At 47.0% G+C, this 12829-nt stretch overlaps 1 protein-coding gene across 2 annotated transcripts; it reads left to right on the forward strand.

Annotated features, from left to right (window-relative positions):
• The first annotated feature begins 1 nt into the window (after position 1).
• On the forward strand, positions 2–12571 carry MUS81 (MUS81 structure-specific endonuclease subunit). Of its 2 annotated transcripts, none has more exons than XM_042438934.1 (16): positions 2–238; positions 1578–1725; positions 1971–2131; positions 3190–3282; positions 3509–3589; positions 3758–3846; positions 4075–4272; positions 4850–4954; positions 5517–5644; positions 6498–6610; positions 7778–7894; positions 8215–8310; positions 9173–9295; positions 10930–11033; positions 11438–11521; positions 12057–12571. In XM_042438934.1, the coding sequence occupies exons 1-16, from the start codon at positions 41–43 to the stop codon at positions 12121–12123; spliced, it is 1905 nt and encodes a 634-aa protein (XP_042294868.1). In that variant the 5' UTR covers positions 2–40; the 3' UTR covers positions 12124–12571. The 2 variants fall into 2 exon arrangements, with proteins under 2 accessions (XP_042294868.1, XP_042294869.1); XM_042438935.1 differs by having other exon boundaries at positions 1995–2131.
• Positions 12572–12829: the final 258 nt, after the last annotated feature.

The raw sequence follows: 12829 nt of genomic DNA on the forward strand, positions 1-12829 counted from the left end.
CCTTGCCAGGCCGCTCTTTCCTCGCACTTCCGGTAACTCTATGGCGCCTGAGCGTTACGACTTCCGGGTCAAAAAGCAAAAAAGTGGTGGAAGTGCTGGAAAAGCGAAAAGGAGGCTTTGGAAGATGCCGAAACCTCCTCCGCCGTGTCCGAATCCCTTATTTATGCAGTGGCTCCAGGAATGGAGAGACGAAGCGGCCGAACGCGGGCGCCCCAGAAGCCAAAAGGCGTATGAAAGGGTAAGCCACGCCCCTTATCCTAAGCCACGCCCCTTGTAGGGTTTGCTCCGCCCATAGGGCTTCCCAAGCCAACGGGCTTATAAATGGGTAAACCACGCCCCTTACCTGAAGCCACGCCCTATGTGGGATTTGCCCCGCCTACAGGGTTTCCCAATGAAATGAGGAAAGAGCCAACGGACCTATGAACTGGTAACCACGCCCCTAACTGAGACCACGCCTATTTGCCTGAAACCACGCCCCATATGGAATTTGCCCTGCCCACAGAGTTTCCTATGGGCCTATGAATTGGCAAACCACGCCTCCAGCAAAAACCACACCCATTTACCTGAAGGCACACCCCTTTACCAGAAGCCACGCCCCATGTGGATTTGCCCCATCTACAGGGTTTCCAAGTGAAATGAGGAAGAAGCCAATGGGCCTATGAACTGGAAAGCCACGCCCCTTTTACCTGAAGCCACACCCCATGTGCAATTTGCCCCACCCACAGGGTTTCCAAGTGAAATGAGGAATAAAGATTCCTTCCCCTTTAATCCTTTGATGCATCCACACTGCAGAAATAATCCAGTCTGACACCACTTTAACGTCCCTGGCTCCGTGCTGTGGAATCCTGGGATTTATAGTTTTGTGGTGACAGAAGGCTGAATGCCTCACGAAACTACAACTCCCAGGATTCCATAGCATGGAAACATGGCGGTTAAAACGGTGTCAAGCTGGATTATCTCTGGAGTGCGGATGCACCAAAGGATTAAAGGGGAAAGAACCTTATTCCTAATTCCACTTGGAAACCCTATGGGCAGGGCAAATCCCAAGTGGGGTGTGGCTTCAGGTAAAGGGGCATGGCTTCAGGTAAAGTGGGTGTGGCTGGAATTAAAGTGGTGTGGCTTCAGGTAAAGGGGTGTGGCTTCAGGTAAAGGGGGCATGGCTGCAGGCAAAGGGGTGTGGCTTCAGGTAAAGGGGCATGGTTTTGGGTAAATGGGTGTGGCTTCAGGTAAAGGGGACGTGGGGCAGTGTTAAAGTGGGATCAGAGCGGATTATATCTGTAAGGTTCAGACTCAGCCCTTGTTCCTTAGAGGGATTCCAGCACCTCTTTTGCTATCCACAAAACTACAACTCTCAGGAATCTAATCCGGTTTGTCACCACTTTGACTGTGGAATCCTGGGATCTGTAGTTTTTACAAGGTGTTTAGCCTCCTCTGCCTAAGAGCGTGGGTGCACTTGCGACAGGTGCCCTTCCAGCCTCTGTTTAAAGGCTTCCAAAGAAGGTGACTCCGCCGCACCCCAGAGTTTCCTTCCACTACCTTCCATCTTACACCTCCTCCTCCTCCTTCCTCTTGCGCAGGCCCTGAGCTCCCTCCGCAAATACCCCTTGCCTTTGCGCAGCGGGCGCGAGGCCCGGATCCTGCAGTACTTTGGGGAGCAGATCTGCCGCCAGCTTGACGAGCGACTGGAGCGGCACCGCGGTGGCCATGATGGCGCAGCGCCGACAGGTTTGCGCAGGGAGAAACTGAGAGGGGTTGACCACTTACCTTACTATATACTCAACTATAAGTCAATCTCATGTATAAATCAAGGGCTGGGTTTGGGGCCAGAATTATAGATTTTGATATGACCCATGAATAAGTCGACTGCCTTTTTGGTTCAATTTTTTAACCTAAATATCTAGCCCTACACAATATTTGTTGCTGTGTGCCTTCGAGACATTTCTGGGGGTGCAGAAACACCCTCATTTTAGTCTCTCTTGTCTTGCAAATTCCAGATCTGCAGCAACCAGCTCCCTCTTTGTGGCCCTTGGACGATGGAGAACCTCTCAGCTTTGGGAGCGCATCTGCCAGTCATGTTCCAGTGCCGCACTCTGCCGCAGAGCCAGCCCAGTGTCCAGAGCAGCGCATGAAGGTGAGAGTGCAACTTGTACTATGGTTCCCTCACTTCTCCGTCGGGTAGCAAATACCTGTTGTCCAAGCAATAGATGGAATTGGCTGGAGATGTCTGGAAGTTGCTGTTCCCCATTTGATTTTGGCACCAAGCCCTCTCTCTGCCCGAGACAAGAAGGAGAAACCTTTAATATCACAGAGTTGGAAGAGACCCCAAGGGCCATCTGGTCCAACTCCCCTGTCATGCAGGAACTCTCAGTCAAAGCACACACAACAGATGATGGAACCACATCTCTCAGCATCTCTGGATTTCTGGTTGCTTACAATGATGCGAATGTATTTCAAAACACATTCAAGGCATGGAGAGTTTAATCCAAAATCTAGAATCATAGGGTTGGAAGAGAGATGCCAAGGGCCATCCAGTCCAGCCCCTTTGTGCCATGCAGGAACTCACAATCAAAGCATTCACCTCTGTTTAAAGACCTCCAACGAAAGAGACTCCACTATCTTCTAAGGGAATATGTTCCACCATTGAACAGCTCTTACTGTCAAGAGGTTCCTCCTAATATTGAAGTGGAATCTCTTTTCCTATAGCTTGCATCCACTGATCTGGGTCCTATTCTCTGGAGCAGCAGAAAACAAGCTTGCTCCATCCTCAACATGGCATCCCTTCAAATACTTAAACAGGGCTCTCATATCACCTCTTAACCTTCTCTTCTCCAGGCTAAAGATACCCAGCTCCCAGCTTTAAATGAAGGGAAGGGTGAAAGTCCATTGCCAAGTGCCACAAGGATACTGTTTTCTTTAACACTCAGAAGTTGATGCAAAAGACATTGGCTGAGATCCTAGATCAGCTACTTAGGCTGATCTATAGCGCTATATAAAGCATAATAATAATAATAGGCTGTATGCGCACTACCAAAATAAACCAGTTGATACCACTTTAACCATCAAGGGTCAAAGTGGGATGGAATTCTGGAATTGTAGTTTGGTCAGAGAACATTGGCGCCGCAACAAATCCCAGGGTTCCATAGATTTGAGCCATGGGCAGTTAAAGTGGTGTCTTCTTTTTCCTTCCAGAAGAAACAGCCTGCGTCATGCAAGCGCGCCCGGGTCCCAGCTCCGCGTTCTGCTGCGTATGCCGTGTTGCTGGCGCTCTACCAGGACAGCATGGTAAGCTCATAGCTGGCACAAAGCAGCACAATTGCATTGGCTATATGGGGCATGTAACCCTAAAAAGACTGCGGGCAACTACCAACATATTAACTGATCACTAAGAGTTTGGAATTGCATGCATACGTATTTACTTTTCGGTCCTGTCCCAAAGGATCAGGGTAGGAGAAAAGGATCTGGGAAGAGAACGTTAAGTCAGGCCTGCTTTCTTTCATCCTTTTTCCAGGATCCTGAATCTCGGGGTTACCTGACAAAACCAGAATTACAGAGAGCAGCTCAGCCGCTGTGTAATAAATCTTTTTGTCTGGTGAGTTGGTTCCAAAAAGATGTTTGTGTGTGTTTGTCATTTTAGCATGTTGTGAAACACCTTTATCTGCCACTCCGTATGGCTCACATATGCGTTATTTTGCCACTCTTTCTTCCCTCATTATGTTAAGAGGTGTTACTCCTTCCCTGCCTTACTCTCAACATACAGGCTGACCCTGGGGATAAGAAGACGGCTTGGTCCGCAGTTGGCAATCTGATTCGTAAGGAGCTAGTCCTGAAGACCAACATCCCAGCCAGGTGTGTATCTCCACCAAAGCTTTGGGAGGAGGGAAAATCCAAGGATGCACATAGGTTGCAATGGCATGATGTCCGGATCCTTACATTAGTTTGCAAGTGCTTGTCTGATTCTGTGAGTGCTAAAGGTTTGGGCCTGAGGAAGGAAAGGAAAAAGGAAGCTGAGGATCTTTATGTTGCTTTATATTGTCTTTGCCAAAACATTTTGACTCATCTGCACTATTCCATCAGATATTCTCTGACAGAGGCAGGGCTGTCCTTGGCACAAGAGCTGGTACTTTTGGAAGAGCCAAAGAACAATGCCACCAACTCAACATCAGCTGGAACCAGAGAATCCTTGCAGACTTTGGAGGACAAAGATGAAGGTGGACAACATTCAAGCCAGTCAGAGAAAGAAGCTGCCTTCCCAGAAGAAGTTGCCTTCCCAGAGTAAGTCGCCTCACTGTTTTTCCTTTCGCCATGGGGTTCAGGTGAATGGTAAAGGTGGTAATGCGAAGTCGAAGGCTTTCATGGTCGGCATCCATAGGGTTTGTGGGTTTTTCGGGTTCGGTGGTCATGTTCTAGAAGAGTTTATTCCTGACGTTAAAATATACCCAACTCTCTTCCATGCCAGCATTCTCTGAAGATGCCAGATGCCACAGATGCTGGTGAAACGTCAGGAATAAACCCTTCTAGAACATGGCCATATAGGCTGAAAAACCCACAAAAAACTAAAGGTGGTAATGTTGTGTTACAGCTTGGACATAACACACGTCTTGCGAATAGTTCCTTTCCCTAATAATGACCACATTACATTGCAGTTGCATCTTGACAAGGGATGGCATCCCTTCCTTTCCAGCATAAGTTACTTTTCTAGTTACAGTGATATGATTACACTAAGAGGTGGTGAAGGAATATCCCGTGGTCCAAGCACTGGCTTCTGCTGGAAAGTGTTCAGTCTCTTTCCAAAGAGCATCTGTTTTAGTTACTTTTTAGAAAATGCCCCAATGTGTTCTCACTTTTTCAGGCCGAACTGCAGAGAGCCACATGCAGGGTTTTTCAAGCCCCAATGTACCCTTCGGCCGGGACAGTTTGAAGTTATCCTCTGTGTGGATTTCATTGAGACTACTGGGTGAGTGGCAGCAATGGACACAAAAGTGTGCAAATGAGGTGTGCAACTGAGTGGCATGCAGAGAAGAGGGATGCATGCTAACAGTGGGGTGGTCTCTCATGTGCTAATAGCCCCTTGCAACTTATTAAATCCTTGGAACGAAAAGTACTAACTATGAGATCTGCATTTTAATGGTAAATCTGAGTTGTAAAGTGCATATATAGCAAGTTTAAAACTGAAAGAAATGGGGACTGCAGTCAGGAAATCAGAAGAAGGTTAAGAATGGGGAGAGTGGCTATGAAAGAACTGGGCAAGATCCTAAAAAGCAAAGATATACAACTGAGCACAGAAGTTAGAATCATACAAGCCATCATATTTCCTATTACCATGTACAGATGTGAGAGTATTGTGAAGGGATGGAGTATCATCCCCTGTACTACCATTGTCATCTGTTAGTGCAATACCTGGTATGAATCTTACGATGCGATAGGTAGAAGGTGTAACTGAAACCTCAGCATGGCCACCACCAGTTGTGTTTAAATATATTCTAAGCATTTGCTCTTGCTCTCCCTTTGCTTTTCAGGGGTCCCACTTCCCGGAAGCAGGACTTGGTCAATGAGCTCCGACGGAACAACATTCCCTTCAGTGTCCGGAAACTTCACGTTGGCGATTTCCTTTGGGTTGCCAGGGAGAAGGTCTCTCCAATTGCAGGTGGGCACAGCGGCGTGTTTGGAAGACAGGAGAGGGAAGCTGGAGGATGTTTTTGAGGAGTTGGACACAAATGCTGGGATCCTTTTTGGGAGCCTTTGCAAAGTTGAAAGTGATCTCAAGGACCGTCTGCGCCAACCCCCAGCTGGTTCAGGGATCACTACTAAACAGAGGCTGGATGGCCATCTGTCAATGGGGATGCTTTGATTGAGAGTTCCTGCATGGCAGAATAAAGGGGTTGGACTGGATGGCCCTTCTTGGGGTCTCTTCCAACTCTATGATTCTACTAAAACATCTCTGAGAGGAGGCTATCAAATGAAGGAGAGCCCATCACTCTTGAGGCAGTCTGTTCCACTGCTGAACGCCTTTTACTGTCATAACGTTGTATTGTCAACGTCTCTTCTATTGTACTGAATCCCTTCATTTGGGTCCTGTTTTTTGGAGCAGCAGAAAACAAGCTCACTCCCATCATATGAATGGCAGAAGGTTTCAACACCTTCACAGATTTGCATGAAGCTTCCCATAGTGTCTTGCCGCTTGCTTCTCCTGACTTAAAACATTAGTGCTATGCGTAGCGATTTGAGCCTTGGACTACAGCTCTGGAGAGCAGGGATCGATTCCCAGCTCGTCCATGAAACCCACTGGGTTACCTTGGGCAAGTCACACTCTCTCAGCCTCAAGGGAAGGCAGTAGCAAACATCCTCTGAAATCTTGCCAAGAACATCCCATGATAGGGTTGCCATAAGCCACCAATGACACGAAGGCACATGGCAACATGTTCTGAAATAGAAAACATGAGCAGACTGCTATCTCTAAGCGTCTTCCTTCCTTTTCTTCTCTCATTCATTCTTTCCAGGTCAACTGCATCCACCTTCAGCTCGAGAATTGGTGCTTGATTATGTGGTGGAACGGAAGAAGATGCCTGACTTGTGTAGCAGTATCATCGATGGGCGCTTTCGTGAACAGAAGGTATAGGACTCCTGTATAGGACTGTATAGGACTCCTTTTTTGGACTACATTCCCATTGGTGAATTCTGGGAGCTTTGGTCCTCAGAAAACTGAGTTTTATGGAAGCAGGGCAGGGCTTCACTTGATCTGGAGTTGAGCATTTAATCCAAGTTTTGGTTTATAAGCTATTTTCAGACTAATTTTCCAAACTGATTTATGGTAAAAGGAACATGTATAACGTGTGTGTGTGTGTGTGTGTGTGTGTGTATATATATATATAATGACAACAAAATACAATATTCTGAAAATAAAAGAAAACTCGGCAGCTTCGGAAACTAGTGAAACACAGCAAAAACAGCAAACACAATTATAACAAAGCCAGTTTATATATGCCCCACTCACCTCCATGCCAGCATTCTCCAAAGATGCCAAAGCCGCAGATGTGGGCGAAACGTCAGGAAGAAACTCTTCCAGAACATGGGCACAGAGCCCCCCAAACCTACAAAAAGCTATAGTGGTTTGAGAGTAGGGCCAGGACACCAAGTCCTGCTCATCCATAGAAACGCACAAGTGCAAGTCAATTCATTCTTTCACTTTTCATGACAAATCTCTCCTGAATGCATCTTGCCAAGAGACCCTGTGATAGCCTTGCCAGAAGTCAAGAGTCAACGTAGACACGCATGACAACCACAATCTGGATAAACCTTTCAGTATAATGAATAGTTTCCATTGCTGTCTAGAAACAGGAAGGGAAAGAGCTTGTTGGACTTCCCTGGAAAAATGATGATAACAACACCAAGAAAGCCTCGTCCGTTATTTGACAATTGACGTTTTGCAATGATGGACCAAAATGCGGGGTCACCAAGGCTGACCTCTATTACTGAAAGACTCCCTTTGGGCATATAAAGGGAGCGATTTTCCCAAAGATGGGTTGCGAGAGAACATTTCTTTGCAAACTTCCCAAAACTGGCAACCACCAGTTATGGTGGATGGTAACTCCTATCATCCACAACCAGCACTACTAATTGTGGCGCTTGGGAACGACAGTAGCCAGACATCCTAGAAGCACCAGATTGGGGACGGCAGCCATTTAGGGAACCTAGATGTTATTCCAGAAACGCATGCGAATAATTTCACATCCTGGTTTCTAACTACCTGTTTTCTCTCTTCTTCCTTGCCGATGCCTAGTTCCGTCTGCGGCAATGTGGCCTCTCCCACCCCATCTACCTGGTGGAAGATTCAGGGTCTGTGGAGCATCTCAGCTTGCCTGGAAAGACTCTGCAGCAGGCCGTGATCAACACCCAGGTATGGATTCTCCTGAAAGATCCATGCTTCCATACATCTCAGACAGATGAGGATGAACCCTCTGTGTACCCAGGCTCTGCCAACCCTCCTCATCCTTAATCTAAGGGTCCCTTGCCCTGTCCCTGAGTCAGAATCATAGAAGCCTAGAGTTGGAAGAGACCCTGAGGGCCATCCAGTCCAACTCCATTCTGCCATGCAGGAACTCACAATGATCTGCTCTAGAGCCCTGCCTTCATTGCTGATGTGTTCAGTTGAAAACCAGGGATGCAACCAGGGATTGACAGTCTTCTTACCTTTCATATAACCATCCCCTTCTCCAGGTGGTGGACGGCTTCTTTGTCAAACGTACCCGCGACATTCGGGAATCCGCTGCCTACCTGACCATCATGACGCGCCACTTGACCAGACTCTATGGGGTGAGTTCGAAGGGGCAGGGGGCATGTTGCAAATCATAGGGGCATGTTGCACAGTCTTGCCTCTCTGCTGTTGGGTTCGTCTGTGATTTTTGTAATTTGGTGTTTTGCGTCTCTGGTTGCTTTATGCAAGGCTTGGCCACATTAGGATAGGGATAGGGGCCACATTAGCTTCTCAGGAACTTTGGAAGGTTGCACTTTCTTATTCAGGAGTGCATAAAAAGAAGGAAAAAAATCAATTTTTGTTTGCCCCCAAATGCCGTCTAAGGTACAAGGGGCCTCGGGCATCCCCCAAAAAACGTCATCCCATGGGCCTAAATTGGTCCAGGTTGGGTCCAAAACACGATGCGTCAAAAAGGGGTGAAGAATCGCCCCCTTTTTCTGTAGTGATAGTATCTCTTGAGAATAAACTGGCTTTATGATGCTTATACTGTAGCAATAGGGTTTGTTTTTAAGGAAACTGAGAGGAAGGTTAGTAGATAAAACATTAACATTGAATTATAGAAGATAGTATAAATGTTATGACATAGCGATTAGGAATATAAGAGTGTAGGAGTAAAGTAGTGAATTTTGTGAGACGTTTGTATTTTATATATAGATAATACAATTAAAAGAGAGAGAGAATAAACTGGTAGGGGGAATGCATGTTGGCATTGTTACCCCTTTCATCCACCTCTGCTCTTATACCCCTCTTTCATCCCTTCTTCCCCTTCTCTTTTACCTCCTGCCCTAGTAGGCTATTGTGGTTGGGGGTTATGGAGCAGGTAGTCCAACACTCTTGGAGAATGCCAAGATGGTAAAGGCTGCTTTCCACCATCTAGCTGCCAGTTAATGAATGCCATCCTCTCTATTTTTCTCCCTGCAGGACAAAACTCTGCTGAGCTGCACCAAGGAGGAACTGGAGCGTGAGTGCCCTCTGCCGCCCAGCGAGGGATCCTGCCATCTTCTGACCTTTGCAGAGTTTAATGAAGGAGCTGTGAAAAACAAGGTGGGTGAATGTAGCAGAAGGAATGCTTTTGGAGTGGAAAGTTAGAGGAGAGGCCATAACTCAGCAGCTGCACATGGGTTTTGCATGCAGGCTCAAAGCCAGGAACCTCCAGTTCAGAAAGCGTTGGGTAGCTGGTGATAAGACGGACCTTTCTTGGCCAGGGTCAAGTTGCTGCCAGTCAGAAACTTGGCTGAATGAATAAGTACTCTGAACTCACATGGCAACATCTTGTGTTCGTAAGAGGGTTTTATGCACATGTTTGCCAAGCCAAAAAGTGACCTAGGAATCTCAAAGAACAGTACATTTCCTGCTTGCTTTGCCACACATTCTCCTCTCTTGATATAATCTGTGCTGTGGTAGACTGGAGAAAGCCAGTGTAGGGTAACATGCAGGGTAACAACTATATGATAATAACATTAGGACCAAATTAGGACACTGCTCTGAAAGCTGATCAGACACATGGAAGATGGGATTATCACTGGCTGCTAGTCAGAACAGCTATATCAGAAGTGCGCATCGCCAAAGCTACATGCGGCCTGCAGAGCGCACATTTGCTCTGCCCAAACCTCCCACTGTTGAACCTCCCTCCCAAAAAATATGTCATGGTCCTCCATATGGTTTTGGACATTAGATCCCAGAAGCCTCAGCCAGTTCGGCCAACAGTCATGAATTCGGGGAGCTGAAGTCCAAAACATCTGGTTGACCAAAGGTTGGGAACCACTGCAAGGGGTGTAGTTCTTCCCCAAACTAAGGTGTATCTTTAATCCCCTCCCCAAGCAATTTTTGTGACCTGTCACTTCTGCTTTGGTCAGCCATCACTTGAACAGCCTGTGTCTCTTTGGGGCATGTGGGAAGTGGACCCCAAACTCTGTGGCTGTCGCTCTGTGGGGTGTGTGTTATTTCCAGGGTAAGAGGCAGTATGATCCTACAAGGAACAGGAAGGGGATTACATCTACTTGTGAGATTCCCATTGGAACATCTCCTTGGGCATTACAGGAAACAATGCTAGCTTAGAGAAGCCTTCGGGCTGAGAAGGCTTCGGGGCGCTTACGTCTTTGGGAGTCAAACTGTGGATTAGCTGCCACAAGACGTGATGATGACTGCCAACTTGGCTTTCCAAGAGGATTGGACAGATTTTCAAAGGATGAGGCTAACAACGGCTCCTATTCATGACGACTGCGATTACCTCCGATATCAGAGGCAGTGCAATGCCAGTTTCTGGGGATCAGAAAGGGGAAGGTGCAGTTACATCTGAGAAACAGAACGCTGGACCGGAGAAGCTTTTAGCCAGATCCAGTTTCAGGGCTCTGCTTATCTTAACACAGTCCCTAGATGCATTTGTAACTGCCTTAGTGAATTCTTGCCACTGATTCGAACACAGCATCGTAAAGTTGGAAGGTATCTTGGAAACCATCTAATCCTACTTCCTGCTCAACTTACAGCTAGAGCAACCTAATAAAGTGGCTACCTGGCCTCTGTTTAAATGTTTTCTGCTGTGTGTGTAGTGTCTTGCACTTCCAGCTACCCTGGTTGTTGCTGTTTCTTGTTACTGATATGAGAAGAATTTATTTCAGGTTGGGAGAATTATTGCCCTTCTTGATCCCTGTTATCTCTCTTCCTTCTCCCTTTCCCAGGCCCAGACCGTGAGAGAGGTCTTTGCTCGCCAACTCATGCAGATCAGCGGCATCAGTGGAGACAAGGCAGCTGCCATACTGGAGCTATATAAGACGCCCTCCAGGTATGGAGATGGAGAGTGGTGGCGCAAGGGATACAAGCCACCTCAATCTAGGATCTTGCACAATGTGAGGGTCAACCAACATGGCCACAGGCTCCTCAGAAGACATAGCCACTTGTGTGCAAGGGAGTCTTCCATGCTGGGGTGAGGTTTCCCCATGGGAATCCTCCATGGACCAGAAGGTTTGCCTCCATAAACTGGCAGATGAGGAGGAACACATCCCCTTCTGTTAGAAAGCCCTGGCTGCCAGTCAGAAGAGTCAGTACTAGACTATAGGGATGCACAGCCCAACCTAGAGTAAGGTAGTTATATGTCCAGTGATTTGAATCAGTTTCTGTTTGCGTACCAGCTTGAGTTGGGACTGTCAGTGCCCCATAATCCTTCCCTGCCCCTTTCTCTTTGCTCAGACTGCTAGATGCCTACGCTGCCTGCCCCACTCCCCAGGCCCAGGAACAGCTGCTGAGTGGCATCAGATGTGGCAAACTGCAGAGGTGAGTGGCAGAGCTACCTGTCTCCTCCCCTGGGTTTGGAGCTTAATGTCTGTGGGTCCAAGGTATCTTGCGTGAACCATACAGGAACATGGGTTTTCTGATACCTTAGTTAATGAAACCAGAAAACCAACTGTGTGGACAATCTCCGGCTATATGCAAGCATTTTGGAACATCAGGAGATTGAGCCCAGAGAAAATGCTGGAGATGCTCTTCCTTGTGGAAGAATCCTTCTGGAAAGGCGGGATATAAATAAAATCTATTATTATTATTATTATTATTCCCCACTTTATCATATGGCCTGAACCGGGACTAAACAAACTAGAAAGCACATATTCACAGTGGAAGAATGAAAGTAGGCAAAGTCACGTAGCACATGGGACTTTGTTTTCGTTCATTTCTTCCACTCTGAACCTCCAAGCGCCCAGTTGCCGGGACCTTTGTTCTTTTGCGATGCCACAACTCATTGTTGGGCAAAGAACTACCTTTCTGTCCTTCATCCACTACCTAAACCTTCTTTTTCTGTCTCTCATTGCAGAAACCTGGGTCCTGTCCTGAGCAAGACTTTGGCCCAGTTGTACTGTACGCCAGGACCGTTGCTTTGAGTTAAGGGAAGGCTGTGTGTACAAGAGACAGACAAAGTGTATGTGTAAAAGAAGTGAGGACTGATGGAGATAGAGTGAAGGGATTACCTTTCCACAGTGGAATACACTCCCTTACCCAGCTTTGTTTCAAGAGGAGGTGGGTTATGACCAAAATCCCTTCTGGACATGGCAGATGACCAAATGGAACCACCGTTGCCTTTTGGAAAATGGAGATGCCAAGGATAGGATGCTGGCAGACTATGGACCTGGTGGGATGCACCTCTTTACTCCAGGGTTACAATGGGGAGAGTCATATTTATATTTCCTGTTATCTGTCGCAGACATTTGTAGATACTCTGGGCTGGCGTTCCCATACCCGGTTGCTGAATTAGGCCTTGACCAATTTCCTGTGGGTAGATTGGTTTTATAAATATAAAAATCTGCTCTGTTGTCAGTATTCTAATAAAATTGTCAAATGTCGTTTTGCAAAGGCTCTTTGCGTTTCCCAAAGGCACCCTAGAAATGCACAGAAGCAAAGGAGCGGGGGTGCAAATATCCTCATTCAAACTGATCATTGGGGAAAAGGTGGCAATATAAAGGTGGCGTATGGTGACCCTAAGGCAACTGTATTATGGGGTTTTCTTGGTAAGATTTGTTCAGAGGAGGTTTGCCATTGCCTTCCTCTGAGGCTGAGAGCATGTCACCTGCCTAAGGTCATAGAATCATA

The sequence above is a fragment of the Sceloporus undulatus genome, chromosome 9 (genome assembly GCF_019175285.1).
Source record: "Sceloporus undulatus isolate JIND9_A2432 ecotype Alabama chromosome 9, SceUnd_v1.1, whole genome shotgun sequence".
NCBI classification, from domain to species: Eukaryota; Metazoa; Chordata; class Lepidosauria; order Squamata; family Phrynosomatidae; genus Sceloporus; species Sceloporus undulatus.